The following is a 14,199-nucleotide window of genomic DNA, read 5'->3' as shown; positions in this document are numbered from 1 at the left end:
CTAACATTGTGGACCGATATACACTTCAGAGGTTGATAGCCAGCCGACATCTTCAAGCTATCAAATCTTGAAGTGTATGGTTTTGCATATGCAAAGGAAGACTTGGCAGCAACTTCATACTTATCTTTGATTGTTCCCTCAATGAACTCCTCCAACCGGTTAAGAGCAATCAAGCATTCAGATGATATTTGTTGATCCTTAGCAAGAGGCACTTGCCTTATAGATGAGTCTCATTTATCTTTCACCTCAAGAAGCTTTCCAGGTGCATGACTAGTATCTCTATCTATCATGCTTTCAACTCTATCTATTGACTTGACAATCCGATTATCCCGATCTTGCACATTCTTTGTCAAGCCTTCAATTACTTTCTTCAATAATTACAAGTTGCTCTTCAACAGTTAAAGTGTTAGTTATTGTTGGTTGGATGGCTGTCGTGGATAATAAAGCAAAGCATGAATTTTTTCTTACCGTACCGTGAGTGAGCAACTCACGTGGCGTAATTGGGACAGATCTGGTGTTGAAGGCATCATCATCATCTTATGCAATGGTATCCTTAGATCTTAGATGGGCTAAGTAGAGCTAACATATTTTCGACCATTTTAGCAATGTTCTCTCCTTCTTCCAATTCACTTAAGAAGGATCTTTCTCCTTTTAAAGTTTGTGAACCAAAGACAGGAAATGATGTGGACGACACTAGAAATGCTTGTTATCCCAACAAGTATGCTTTGTTCCTGGAGATAGGTCCGAGACTTAGTTGCCTCCAGCACACTTTCACGTCAGAGAAAAACTTGGAATCAATAGCCTTAGTAGTAGCAAATTTGGAGATGACCTTCGTAGGAGCCATTTCTTGAATTTTGAAGGTAGCAGAGAAGAGATGAAAGGTGGAGGTGGTTCCACTGGGCGTACCAGAAATTTGTGTTTATTTCTCGTCATTTTTATTCAAGTCAAGAAGAAGGTTACAAATTACAAAATATAATATGAAGAGTTGACTTGGATTACAATCTCCATATTGCTACTAAATCTACAAATGACGTCCTCTGATTCTTCAACTCACAAACATCACTTCAAGGGCTCTTGGCTTGTTCTTGAAAAGACAAGATCCGTCACAAATAGTTTGATGGATGTTTACAAACCAAGATTTGAGATTTGGTTGCCACGAACGAAAGATTTGGAGATGCCCTCCTAGATTCTTGACTTGCACTTTTGTTGTTGGATTGGATCACGAACGAAGAACGCAATGTAGAGAAGACTTTAAATGTTTGCTTCATAGCTTCTCCAGCTTTCCTCCAACTTGCTTGATGTATTTCTTGTGTCCCTTTGGCCTTATGGGAGCTCTTTATTTATAATGGTAGAATAGCTTTCCTCCAATTTGCTTGATGTATTTCTTGTGTCCCTTTGATCTTATGGGAGCTCTCTATTTATAATGATAGAATAGAAGAGTTGTGATAAAGCCAAAATTATTTGCTTTAGTTTGATTCATCCATTTGAATTATGAAGCAATCTCATGTATCTACACTTGACATGCTTGGATTGGCAAGTTACTTGACTTGGTATGCCACATCACTTACCGTATGATAATCTTCTATTGGCCATACTACATAATTTGATATGTGGCATTAGCTTGGGCTTCAAGATTAACTAGTTGCCACTTGGTCCTTGAGCTAGTGAAATGAGCTCATATTTTGAAGTCCAACTAAATGAGCTAGATTGAATAAAGTTTATCTTCAATTAAATTCATGTTGACTTGAATAATTAACCTTGATTTGGGTTTAGTATTTCTTGAACTTAAGAACTTAATTCAAATTTAACATGAACTTCAATCCATAAAAATTTGTATGTCTACAGTTTGACAACAAAAAATTTGGATAAACGAACAACCTAGTTGCGACTTATACAAAGCTGACGCATAAACGGGCGAATCATCGAAACATATCTGCACACTTGCTAAAGATTTCCTCGGCTTATAGTTTGAAGGAAAAATAAAATAAATGGACTTGCATTATCTAATAATTTACATGTTAATATGGATTTTCAGTCAGCTCTTTTACATCTATCAGAAAGATGGTTCCCCTCCAAGGATCTACAATTTCCTTCTGAGGACCCAGAAAGGAAGGACAAAATTGCGCACATGTACAATTCTATGATAAATAATATAAAAGGATAAAAATATTTACCCCCTCTTCCTTCCACCATGTTTATTCTTACTAAACAATCTAACCTGAAAATTTTTCCCCTCCATGTTTGATCTCATTAAACATTGCAGTCTGAAAGCCATCCGAGCTTGTGATTCTCGTACGTGCGGGATCCAGATTATAATCCACGGAAATTTGTCCTCCATGGTGCATGGAAGAGTTAGATGAATTTAATTCCATAAAGCACCATTTTAGTGAATTCCAATGGGATATTTTATCCTGTACAAAAGTTCTGATGTTGAAATTCTTGTGAACCAGCTCCTGCTTTCACATGATAAGCACAAAGAGCAATAATCAAGCACAGTGTAAATAAATAGAGCAAGAGCAAGATTAGAGTAATTAAAGATTTAAGAGGTGATATGTCGTCTTTATTTCACTAGGTACCCACAGGAAGCAGAAGTGCTGGAAAAATGAACTAAAGGCTAAGAGAGTAAGCTGAGACCACTAGCTTTATATTTCTGCGGGAGAAATTCACATAACTAAAGCAAACTCACACTGAGAAGTCCATGTTGTACAGAAGATAAGATTTAATACCTGAAGATGGCTTAGTAAACCAATCTGACACACCAACAATAAGGTCGAAGTATATCCTTAGGATTCCATGTGCTGGCTAGTTCTGGACATATGACACTTACCAAACTCACTGATGGACAAGAAGCTTCAAATATCATCAGGAGATCTCTCATCCATGAAAAGAATGCCAATAAAATTAATGGAAACAAACTTCCACGGTTGTAATTTCAGAGGAACTTCATGAGATGACATAAGAGAAGCTCCTGAAGCAACAACCTGAGCCAGCCCAGTACAGCAACTTGGCATCCATGTTCCGGGGAGTATTATTCTTTGGTTAAACACACATATAAATGCACACTTAGAACCATTTCATGATGATATCCTCCTTGGGCTTGCAAGTTGGCGTACTTTTCCTGCAGTTGGGCTCCATGATTATCACAAGCATTGAACACCAAGATTCTTCAAATGGCAATTTCATAAAGCACAGCAAAGGATCATGTGGCAGGTCATTCATTAGACAGATGAAGTAAGCCCCGCATTTGAAGGTAAGGATTCTCCAGGAGTTTTTCATTGTTGCTCTGCAAAGAACACCATATCCCAAATGGGAATCTGTTATTACAATTCGAACACCATAAACATTTCACGAGCACAGCTTTTGCAAATGAATGTTCCATACCAATTTTACAACTATCTACAGAAACAGATTAGCTGTACATGCAACCTACAATTAGCATTTAGTTATACTTTTATATGACAGTCAACAGATTTAGCTGAAAATTGCTGCTGCCGCTGAAATGGTAATATGAATCAGGACACATTAAGTCAGCAATTTTACCGACGAAGTCATGTTTCATAAAACAGATACAGGCATCTCAGCATTTCAGGGATACTTCATTTTGAAAAATGTCTGGTGGGAAAGCAACCAATCATCAGACCTACAGATACTAGCTACAAGAAACAATGCGGTCCAAGTTACATCAAGAACCAGCAATTCAAGACATTTGATGGAGTTGCCAGTAGATGCAACTAGTGAATGCAGTTTCCACCAAAATCAATGATAGAACCAGAATATGCCATGATGAGGTCTGGAAACAAACTTTTGCAAGATACTGGTATTCATCATCAAGCGCACACATGGAGGGAGGACAAATAACACACACCAGTCCCATAAATTTTCTAACAAAGAAGGTAACAAAAAGGGGACCGCACCTGCTGAGCTCTAGAAACAAGGTTATGCAGCATGCGTTGGTAATTTTCTGGTTCCTCTGTCATCATCCTCTGCAAAATGCCAATTTCAGATTACTTCATATTGTAGAGGGACATACCATTGCCAAAGATCAGGAAAACAACAAGAAACTTGCCTTCAGAAGAAACATTGAAGAATAATATGCCACTCTTGAGTCTGTATCATCCAACAACTCCCTGCGAAATACCCATATGTGCAAAATTGTTTATGAACCTAAATTAACTCAAATATACTTATTTGGAGAAAAAACAAATGTAGAAATCACCTAAAGAATTCCTCCCCACCAACTTCTTTAAAAGCCGCAGGATCTGCTGTGCATTTACCAATTAAAAGTAGGAGAAGTGTGGCTCGTATGTCAGAGGTCGAACCAGGAACATTTCCTCTTCCTTTGCTTCCAACAGAAACACCTAATGCGATATTATCAGTCGCAGCACCAGCAAGTTGGATTAGCGGCCAATAAAATAAAGCAGCAGGAACACGTGCGACCAATTGCATAGGAACAATGGCCTGTCCATGGAGAAGCAGTGCCGCCATGGATGCAGTTTCTGGTTTTGGAGGATCCTTGTTTCTGAGTTTGTGGTTAGTATCTTCAATGTGTTCCTCCCAGCCAAAGTTCTCCTGCCGAGAGAAGCTTTCTCCTGGACTAAGCTTCTTATTCCAGCTAACATCTTTGATACAGGTCATAGGATCATCCAAAGATGTCATAGTTGAAGGGAGGACTTTTAGGCACAGTTGAGAAAAAAGAATTTCACACATCTGTTAAAAGGTCAACAGAAATATTGGAGTGAGACACGGAAACTGACTATTAAAGACACAGGTAATTAACAGCAAGAAGATACAACCACTTGTGGTGAAATAAGTTAACAGCACTACTAAACACCCACTGTTCCCCGATTGGTAAGTAAATTGGCATTTCGTAAGATGATCACTCTATGGGCAGTGCAACCCTAAACAATAGACAAAATAGGCTGGATCTTGCACTGATAAAAATCATGACAATAAGTCCATAAGAGCAGAGTTATCCAAAATACTGTTGTGATTAAGGTTTGAAGTTCTCTTTTTAAGGGATGGGAGCCAAATATTTATCGTTCCTAAAAAGTATAATACTATTGCTCAACAGAAACAAGCATTACAGAGATATGCAAATGTAGCTCAAACTCATATATCTCTAAAGGTCAAATAACAAGGCATAAAGGTGCAGGTGTCAGCTAACTCTTGGTCCATGATTTCTATCCTCTTAAGAACACCATGTCTGAAGCGTTTCAAGATTGAATTACTTTTTTATTATTATTATTATTATCATCATCATCATCATTATTATTTTACCAGAAAAGGACAAAAGAAATCACCTTTAATATATTCATGCGGTCCGTTTCATTAATCTGGGCCATCAGGCACAAGGCGCTATTCATGATGTCAATGACTGCATTCGCTTTATCGAGACGACTTTTATTATGCAGATCTCCAACCGTTTCACCACTAATTGCATGTTGGACTTCACTTTCATCTAATAAAAACTTGCAACGCATAAGAAGCCTCTCTAAAACATATAAAAAGCCCCATCGAATGAGGTTATTTTTCGATTTTAGTAGCCCACACATGAGCCATATAGATAATGGGACATCTAAATCTGGTGAATAGTCAATAACACTGGCTAGAGAAATTTTGTCCTGCAAGCTTCTGATTCTTGACCATATACTAGCATCCCCTTCCTCGACAATTTCTGTGATGATCAAATCCCCCAGCCAAAGATAACCATTGTGACGACACAGAGTTCTTTCAGAATGAAGAAGAGAATGTAAGGTGGCCCAAGATAGCTTTGCTTTCATGCCAAAACTGTTTCCATAAGCTCCATCAATACTTTCCAGCAATTTGCATGATTTAGTTATCTGCTTCATATGAGCAAATTCCTTATCTAGATGAGTAAATGACTTTATAAGCATCTCAAAATTCTCGACAATTTTTCCCAAGAACTGCAAATGAAACAAAGGTCAGACTACAACAAGAAAGAAAAAATAATTCACTAAAAAATGTCTCTGTGAATGGAAGTAAGGGGCATTATGTAGGCGTATAACAACATAAATACAAGACAAAATAGTTATAACAGCCTTTAATTTCTTTGCAACGTCGAGAAATCAAATTTATACACTCAAGTGAAAAGAAAATGACAGATTCAGAGATGCCCAACAATCCAAAAGGCTTTTCATTTGTGCCTTCAACTAGTTTATCAGCTCAGTTTAGCATGAACATTAAGAAGTCCAAACACAAAATGTGGAATGTTGTTATGGAGTTTTTTCTATTAAGTACCCAAATATCAGGCTAGATCAACCAACACTTGTCCGAAACTCCTAGGACAAAGTCCAAAAACACTAGTTTTGCCACTTCTCTTCAAATGTTGGACCCAAGTCCTTAAAATTGGATACAAAGACACCAAAATATACCTAGTAGTCTTCAATTCAATGATTTCGGAGATATATATAATTTACCGTAGAAATATTCTATTTCACTCTCCCACATCCCACTTTACGTGTCAGTATGTGACTAGCATGAAATTTAAGATGCTAACTTGACTTGCATAATTTATAAGTAGTGGTGGAAGAAACATAATTAAAATATAATGGTCGAAAAGTAATAAATCATGGGAAGAACTCATCTAAAAGCTTAAATTGTTGGAGATGGGACACTTTATATATATAAGGTCAGCAACACATCCGCCCTCTCACATCCCCCCCCCAATTCCATATGGACCTCAACCTGATTCTTTCTCTTGAAACAAGCAAGTGAAAATATTTTATTGATGTAATTTGCGTGAATTGACTAATCTAAAAGCTTAACATTTATAGATGGGAGCTTTTCTATTTATTTATTGATATCAAAGCAACAAAAAGTTAGATTAATTGAGAATTTATTTTTAAGAAAAAGTTAGATGAATTGAGAGGAAATCAAAGAATGAAAGGTGATTAATCCAGTAAATTTTGATTTGAAAAGTTGTGGAAATTATGTAAAATAATATTATTAGTAGAGTAGTATTAGACTAAGTTGCTTTGACGCAGCAGTTTAGGTGCCGCACCCGTGTCGACACGATACTAGTATGGGTGTGGGTATGGGATCCCTACCGGATCTGGTCAAATAATTTTGGGTATTTTGACCACGAAGATGGAAAAATTCAAGACGAGATACAATTTGATTCTTGAAATCAAAACATAAAACTAGGGTAAATTTTGAAGAAAATAGCATACCTTATCTAGGAAATCAATCATTTACTTATCTACAACTTGAGAATAAAAAAGAAATCCACACTTTACAAGCTATACGTAAGTATTTTACAAAATTTCTCATAATTTAGAAATATTTTTATATTTTTGAATTATTTTTAGCCGGATCCCCGCACTCGTATCCGTACTAGGATCCATATCCCCGAATCTTAGATTTACATCTCGAAGGATCTGACATCTAGATCCGCACCCGTGTCCGAGCAACTTAGGTATTAAACACTTGGGAGTTCCAAAATGGAGAAACCCAAATGAATTAAGACGGTATTACAGGTCCAAATCCAGTATAAGAAAAACATCATTCTAGTGAACTCCAAGAAGAAAATTACAAAAAAGGAGCCATCCCCTACCAACAGTAACAGATGTGTTGACTGCTTTACGAAGTTCAAAGCGGAGCAAGACGAAGACTTTTTAATGTTGTGTAAGGTTGGTGCTTTTTGAATCAATTCTTAAATTGACCTTATCCAAATAAAAGTTTGAGATATTTCTTTGGTGTTTATATATTTAACTTTTCATGGAATAGATGGAAATATGTTATTTGAATTATCTACGTATGCTTTTGGACAATTTTTTAGTTGAAATTAAAATAGTGTATTTTAAATTGAACTTGAAAAAGGTTTGTGAAAATTTTAGTGTTTGGACATGGACTTTCACTTGAAAAAATATTTGTGAAATTGAAAATTTGCAAGTGGAAGTTGAAGCTTTGAAAAAATTTCCTTAATTTCACCTTCAAACTACTATTTTAATGTAATATTTCACTTAAACTTACGACTTCATAGCCAGGCTATTATTTGCAAATTATTGTTTCGGTATTTGAAATATTGAAATAACTATCTCATGGTAAAAAGGAACAAGCATTTCAATGGCATATTTTAAGATATATATGATACTACATATAAATACCAGTTCCCATGTTGCTAATTTTCGAACATTCCATTTCTTTTTCTTTTTTTTTTATAATGGTAACATTAGCATTTCATGTCTTCTTTCTGACTCCACGTTGTACATAAAGTAGTGACTGCCTCCGTGTGACATAAACTTTTAGGTTCATTTAGAGAGAGAGCAACAGTGACCAATCTTGAGGAAAAGGCAGAAAATAAAATAAAAATATCTTCAAGAACAGCTTCTAATCGCATCATGAGGTAAATTTGCATGGTGCATTCCAGGAAAAAATTTGCATACATTGTATTAGCTAATGGCTCTCTCTAATGGACTTGAAGGCGTTATAACGCTACTTATAGATTCTAACACCAGGCTCTATTACCTACACATACATCACTAGACTTCCAATTGACACCTATTCTATGATAAATGGTTTGTCGCGTCCTGACATTCTTAGTAAACAAATTCAGATGGAATTTCAGCTAAACTCCCCAAAAACTAATAAAAAGATGCAAATGCCAAAAATTTGAAACATCACTAAGTTTTCTTTCTATAGATTGTATCACTCGGTGACTATATGGTAGTCACCCAAATCACACAAACTCATGCAAAATAACATGTCCCTATGTTTAAGTTTTTGGCGAAACAACACCAGCTGGAGGAAAACCTGAAGGGATACAGAGACAAATATAAAATAGAAAATCTGGGCTTACTACGTGAATGTTATAGGCCATTATCATCTTGAATAATCACATCATTAGCCTAGAGTCTTAAATTAACTAAGATCATGAAACTTACACACAAATGGCAATAAATTTGAACAAGTAATGCCGACAAAAAAGTCAAGATGACTGAAATAGGGGTAAAACAAACATTTTGGTTCCTTCCCAGGACTAAGAAAAGAGAATAGAAGCTCAATGCATATGGAATCTTTATCTGTAACATAGAATCGCCCTGGCTTGGGGGGATATTGGATACATGGAAATAAGATTGGAGTGCACATACAGAATTAATACAGGTAACGAACAAGATTACATTAGAGACCATTTTGATTGCAGGGTAGACAGGTGTCTCTTCATCATACACACCTCGAAGAGGCTTAACAACCCCACAATCTCCTCAAAAAAACAAAAAGAAAGGCAACCATATAGAGAATTACTTTCACTGAGATGCAATTTCCCCTTTCATCTATATTTAGGCTATTAACTATGTGATTAATCACCAAGAAGCACAACCAAGTTACTTCTCATTAACACATCATATAATGAGAAGCATCAATCTTTTTACAGTTCATCACAAAGAAGCATGATTGGATAAGCTTTCTCAGATGTTTTCACCGCAAAAATGACACTATCATGTTTTGACGTCCAATGAAAATTAGCAAGAATGAAGTGAGCATTACCATAGCAAGTCGGTCAGAATTTGGATATTTGGACAATGCACTAGATATTGGGCGTTGCAAAAGCTCTAAGATGCCTTCCAATCCAAGCTTTACGGATATATGCAAAGCTTCAGGTGCATCTGCGAGCATCAGCAGCATAGCGACAGGTTGGACCTCATCATCACTGTAGTCTGAAGTTCCACTAGCTATGCATGACTCATTTATTTGATGCAAAGCATAATCAAAAAGCACCAGGTACAGATTCCTTCTTTCTTCCCTTGAGTTTGAAAGCACTAACTGCATTGGTCGAATAAACTTATCTTTAAGCAAAACCTATTTCTTTGTGCGACATACAAACAATCACAAGTGAGATTACTAGTTGAGCTGATACTGTAACTTTATCAGCAAAAAACATCAACCATCCCCCACCCAAAAAGAGGAACGAGAACAAATATAACATTCCCAACTGGAAAAGCAAATTACCATTCGACATAAGACTCCCTTATGTTTGAATACATAAGATGCCCTCACATTAACATGATTTTCAATAACCCAGTTAAAGTATAGCCAAACACCAACTCAGTAAACCAGAATATTTTTTGCTAAACAGCTCATGAGACAATTTGGAATCTTTTCACAAACCCTGCTGGGTAAAAATCATTATCCTGCTCCAACTTTGCCTAAAAAATTATTAATTAAACACCCTTCCCCCACCCCAGCTTTAGATTATTCCAGCTATCACAGACGAAATCTCTTCAGAGATTCTGCACATCTTAAATAAATCTGTCAACAACTTATAGCACATAACTGGTCGGATACAAAGAAAGCTTCTACAGATAGTTTGACCTATAACTCTGGCTTGTACCAGAAAAGCAGAAACAACATACACTTGAATTTTATACAATAGACACAATATGCCAAGCAAAGGTTATTCACATATGATGGACTCCCAGTACAACTTTATCTCCATATAATAGGTACAAAATGCCAAGCAAAAGTTATTCCCATATTATGGACTTACCTCCATTGTCCCTAGAAACATAGGTGAATTATAAGCTTATAACCATGGTTAGGAAAGTACCTCTACAAATATGAATTCAATTCCACCGATAAGATCAACCTGCTGAATAAGAAATACAGGAGTAGCTGAAAGAGCTTTATTAGATAACTCAGGAATTTCATAAAACATGTTTGTTAGCATTCCGATAAGCTTGCTGTGAACTATTTCAGCCCAAGAGTTTATCCTGCTAACAGATATAAGCACCTGAACAACCTGCACGAGTATTAAGAAAAAAGTTAGAACTCAAACATCAAGCACTTTTGAAGCTTAAATTCTTATCATAGAAACAGAAGTACAGGTGAGAAAGATTACTATTAAATGCACAACCGTCAATTCATTGGTCATATGGATATTCATTTAGGGATCACAAATTATAACAGTGGGTGTTGACACTCATATTTACCATTATATGAAGGGGAAAACTAAGAGACTAATTGAAACAAATAAGGCAGCACCTGAGGTCATTGAGGACAAAATACAATAAAATACTTAAGGTAAAAACATCCAACTTATCCTGCATTTTCATGTGCTTATAATTTCTTTAGTTTACAGCCGAATAATATCTATATTGGTATAGATTCCTGTTAGAAAATAAGACGAGCGGATTGAGAGAAAACTCAGCTTGATTATTCCCTCAAGTCATTGGGGTTTAAATAGCAAAGTGTACATATTCTAAGAAAAGATAGAGAATCAATCACAATCAATTTACAATCAAGCTATATACAAGATCCTGGAATATTTTAGAATATCTACGAGATTCTAACATTCCCCTTAAGATGATGCATATAAACCATATGTATCAAGCTTGTTACAAACGCAGCCAATATGAGAACCAGTGCCTGATTTGGTGAAAATACATGCACGCTGATCATTTGACTTCACGAATTTTGTAACAATATTTCACGAGAGTACCTTCTCTCCGATGAAGTGACAATCGATCTCAATGTGTTTAGTTCTCTCATGAAACATTGGATTTGATGCAATATGAAGAGCAGCTTGGTTATCATCCCACAATATCCATTGACTAAATTCTTTAAACTTCAATTCTTTGAACACTAAGTTTAATCCAAATCAATTTGCAAGTTGCCACAACCATTGCGCGGTATTCAGCTTCAGCACTAGATCGAGCAACCACATTCTGTTTCTTTTCCAAGATACCAAATTACCTCCTACCGGAACGCAATATCCAGATGTAGACCGCCTATCGAAAGGTGATCCTGCCCAATCAGCGTCTTTGTATCCAACATTTGCTCAGGTCCTCGATCCTCAAAAAGCGATCATTTGCCTGGGGCTGATTTTAAGTATCGAATAATACGAACAACTGCATTGCTGTGACTATCACACAGAGGGTCCATAAACTGACTTACAACACTCACAGGAAAGGCAATGTCAGGTCGAGTCACGGTGACATAGTTCAACTTACCAACTAGCCGCCTATACCTTCTAGGATTACTAAGGGGCTCCCCCTATCGTGGTAGGAGTTTAATATTCAGCTCCATACGAGTGTCAATGGGTCTACAACCTGTCATAATTGTCTCCTAAAGATTGTCTAAAGCTTTCTTACGCTCTAAGATGACAACTCCTGATTTGGACTTCGCGACCTCAATGACTAGGAAATACTTCAAACTGCCCAGGTCCTTCGCCTGGAAATGCTGAAAGAGATGTTGTTTCAATTTAATTATACCATCTTCATCATTGCCCGTGATAACTATATCATTAACATACACGACCAGGTAAACGCACAGATTATGAGCAGTATGGCGATAGAATACAGAATGATCAGCCTCACTGCGAGTCTTACCAAATTCGTGAATGAGTATGCTGAACTTACCAAACCATACTCGAGGAGATTGTTTGAAACATATAAGGACCAGCACAACCGGCACACAAGACAACTAGATTTTCTCTCAGCAACAAAACCAGGTGGTTGCTCATGGAGAAAACCATTCGTAAAGTCCAACTGACAAAGAGGCCAATGGCGAACAGTAGTCATGGATAGAAAAAGACGGACATATGCTATTTCAGCTACGTGAGAGAAAGTATCACCGTAATCAAGCCCAAATATTGAGTATAAACTTTGGCAATAAGGCAGGCTTTAAGCCGATCAATTTGACCATCTGGACCAACTTTTACTGGATACACCCACCGACAACTAACGGTAGATTTACCTGGAGGTAGATGAACAAGCTACTAAGTGGCAAGTACCACTAGCATGTAAAGCAGACATCTCCTCGATCAGAGCATGTCGCCCTCCAGGATGAGATAACACTTCACCAATGGACTTAGGGATAGAAATATAGGACAAAGATGACACAAAGGCATAATGGGGTGATGATAAACGATGATAACTCAAACCAATGTACTAGGGGTTAGGATTAAAAGTTGATCGAATACCTTTCCGGAGTTGGATTGGTGGACTAGGAGATAAGTCCGCAGTAGGTGAAGGATCCGATACAGGACATGATGGTGGACGTTGACTGTGATGATAAGTCAAGAATGGTGGAGCGGTAGAAGATGGAACTAGAGATGTAGGTGGTGGAGCTGGAATTATATGTGGTGGAGATAGAGCTGTAGGTGATGAAACCAGAGCTATTGGTGGTGAAGGCAAGGAGGAAGGTGAAGGAGAGATAGTGACTGAATCTCCAAAACATGGAACTGGTAACACCTCAGAAATATCACTTAAACTTGTGAAGTATGATTGGTTTTCAAAGAAGGTGACATTAGGAGACATAAGGCACCGCTTGGAGGTCTGGTGAATAACATTATTATTCCTTTTGCAACCACAACAACATACCCAGTATTATCCTACACTGTGGGGTATAGGGAGGGTAGTGTGTACGCAGACCTTACCCCTACCTTGTGAGGAAAGAGAGGTTGTTTCCAATAGACCCTCGGCTCAGGAAAGCATAAGCGCATATTAATGGAAATATAGACAAGAAGAGACAGTACCAAAAAGCCAAATAAAAGCAGAATAAAAACAACAAAATAGTAAAGTGATCAACAATGAAAGAAAACAACGGTTAGTCATAAAAACCTACTACCAACAGAAAGCGAGACTGCGGGCCAATACTACTGTTACGAACACCCTAGACCACCTACTCTACTACCCTAATCCTCGACCTGCATACCTTCCTATCAAGGGTCATGTCCTCGGTCAGCTGAAGTTGCGTCATGTCTTGCCTAATCACCTCTCCCCACCTCTTCTATGGCCTACCTCTACCTCTCTGTAAGCCCTCCAATGTCAACCTCTCACCTCCTCACCGGGGCGTCTGTGCTCCTCCTTCTGACATGACCAAACCACCTAAGTCGCGCTTCCCGCATCTTGTCCTCAATAGGGGCCACACCCACCTTGTCGCGAATAACCTCATTTATGATCCTATCTAACCTGGTATGCCCGCACATCCATCTCAACATCCTCATCTCTACTACCTTCATCTTTTGGACATGAGCGATCTTGACTGGCCAACACTCGGCCCCATACAACATCGTTGGTCTGACCACAACTCTGTAGAACTTACATTTAAGTTTCGGTGGCACCTTCTTGTCACACAAAACACTGGAAGTGAGTCTCCATTTCATTCATCCCGCCCCAATACGATGTGTACGATGTGTGACATCTTCATCAATGTCCTCATCCCCTGAATAATAGACCC

At 37.6% G+C, this 14,199-nt stretch overlaps 1 protein-coding gene across 1 annotated transcript in view; it reads right to left on the bottom strand.

Moving 5' to 3' along the window:
- Positions 1-1,967: 1,967 nt before the first annotated feature.
- The window catches only part of LOC104110283 (uncharacterized), a 51,127-nt gene continuing 38,895 nt past the window's right edge, over positions 1,968-14,199 (bottom strand). The window contains exons 11-18 of the mRNA XM_070185576.1: positions 10,568-10,759; positions 9,508-9,783; positions 5,301-5,924; positions 4,217-4,707; positions 4,067-4,127; positions 3,915-3,983; positions 2,727-3,283; positions 1,968-2,453 (exon numbers count right to left, since the gene is read on the bottom strand). Coding sequence (XP_070041677.1) covers positions 3,212-3,283; positions 3,915-3,983; positions 4,067-4,127; positions 4,217-4,707; positions 5,301-5,924; positions 9,508-9,783; positions 10,568-10,759 — 1,785 coding nt within the window. The 3' untranslated portion in view covers positions 1,968-2,453; positions 2,727-3,211. The remainder of the gene's footprint in view (positions 2,454-2,726; positions 3,284-3,914; positions 3,984-4,066; positions 4,128-4,216; positions 4,708-5,300; positions 5,925-9,507; positions 9,784-10,567; positions 10,760-14,199) is intronic.

The sequence above is a fragment of the Nicotiana tomentosiformis genome, chromosome 9, assembly GCF_000390325.3.
Source record: "Nicotiana tomentosiformis chromosome 9, ASM39032v3, whole genome shotgun sequence".
NCBI lineage: Eukaryota > Viridiplantae > Streptophyta > Magnoliopsida > Solanales > Solanaceae > Nicotiana > Nicotiana tomentosiformis.
The sequence above is the reverse complement of the archived record's forward strand: the minus strand, read 5'-3'. Positions and strand labels throughout refer to the sequence as shown.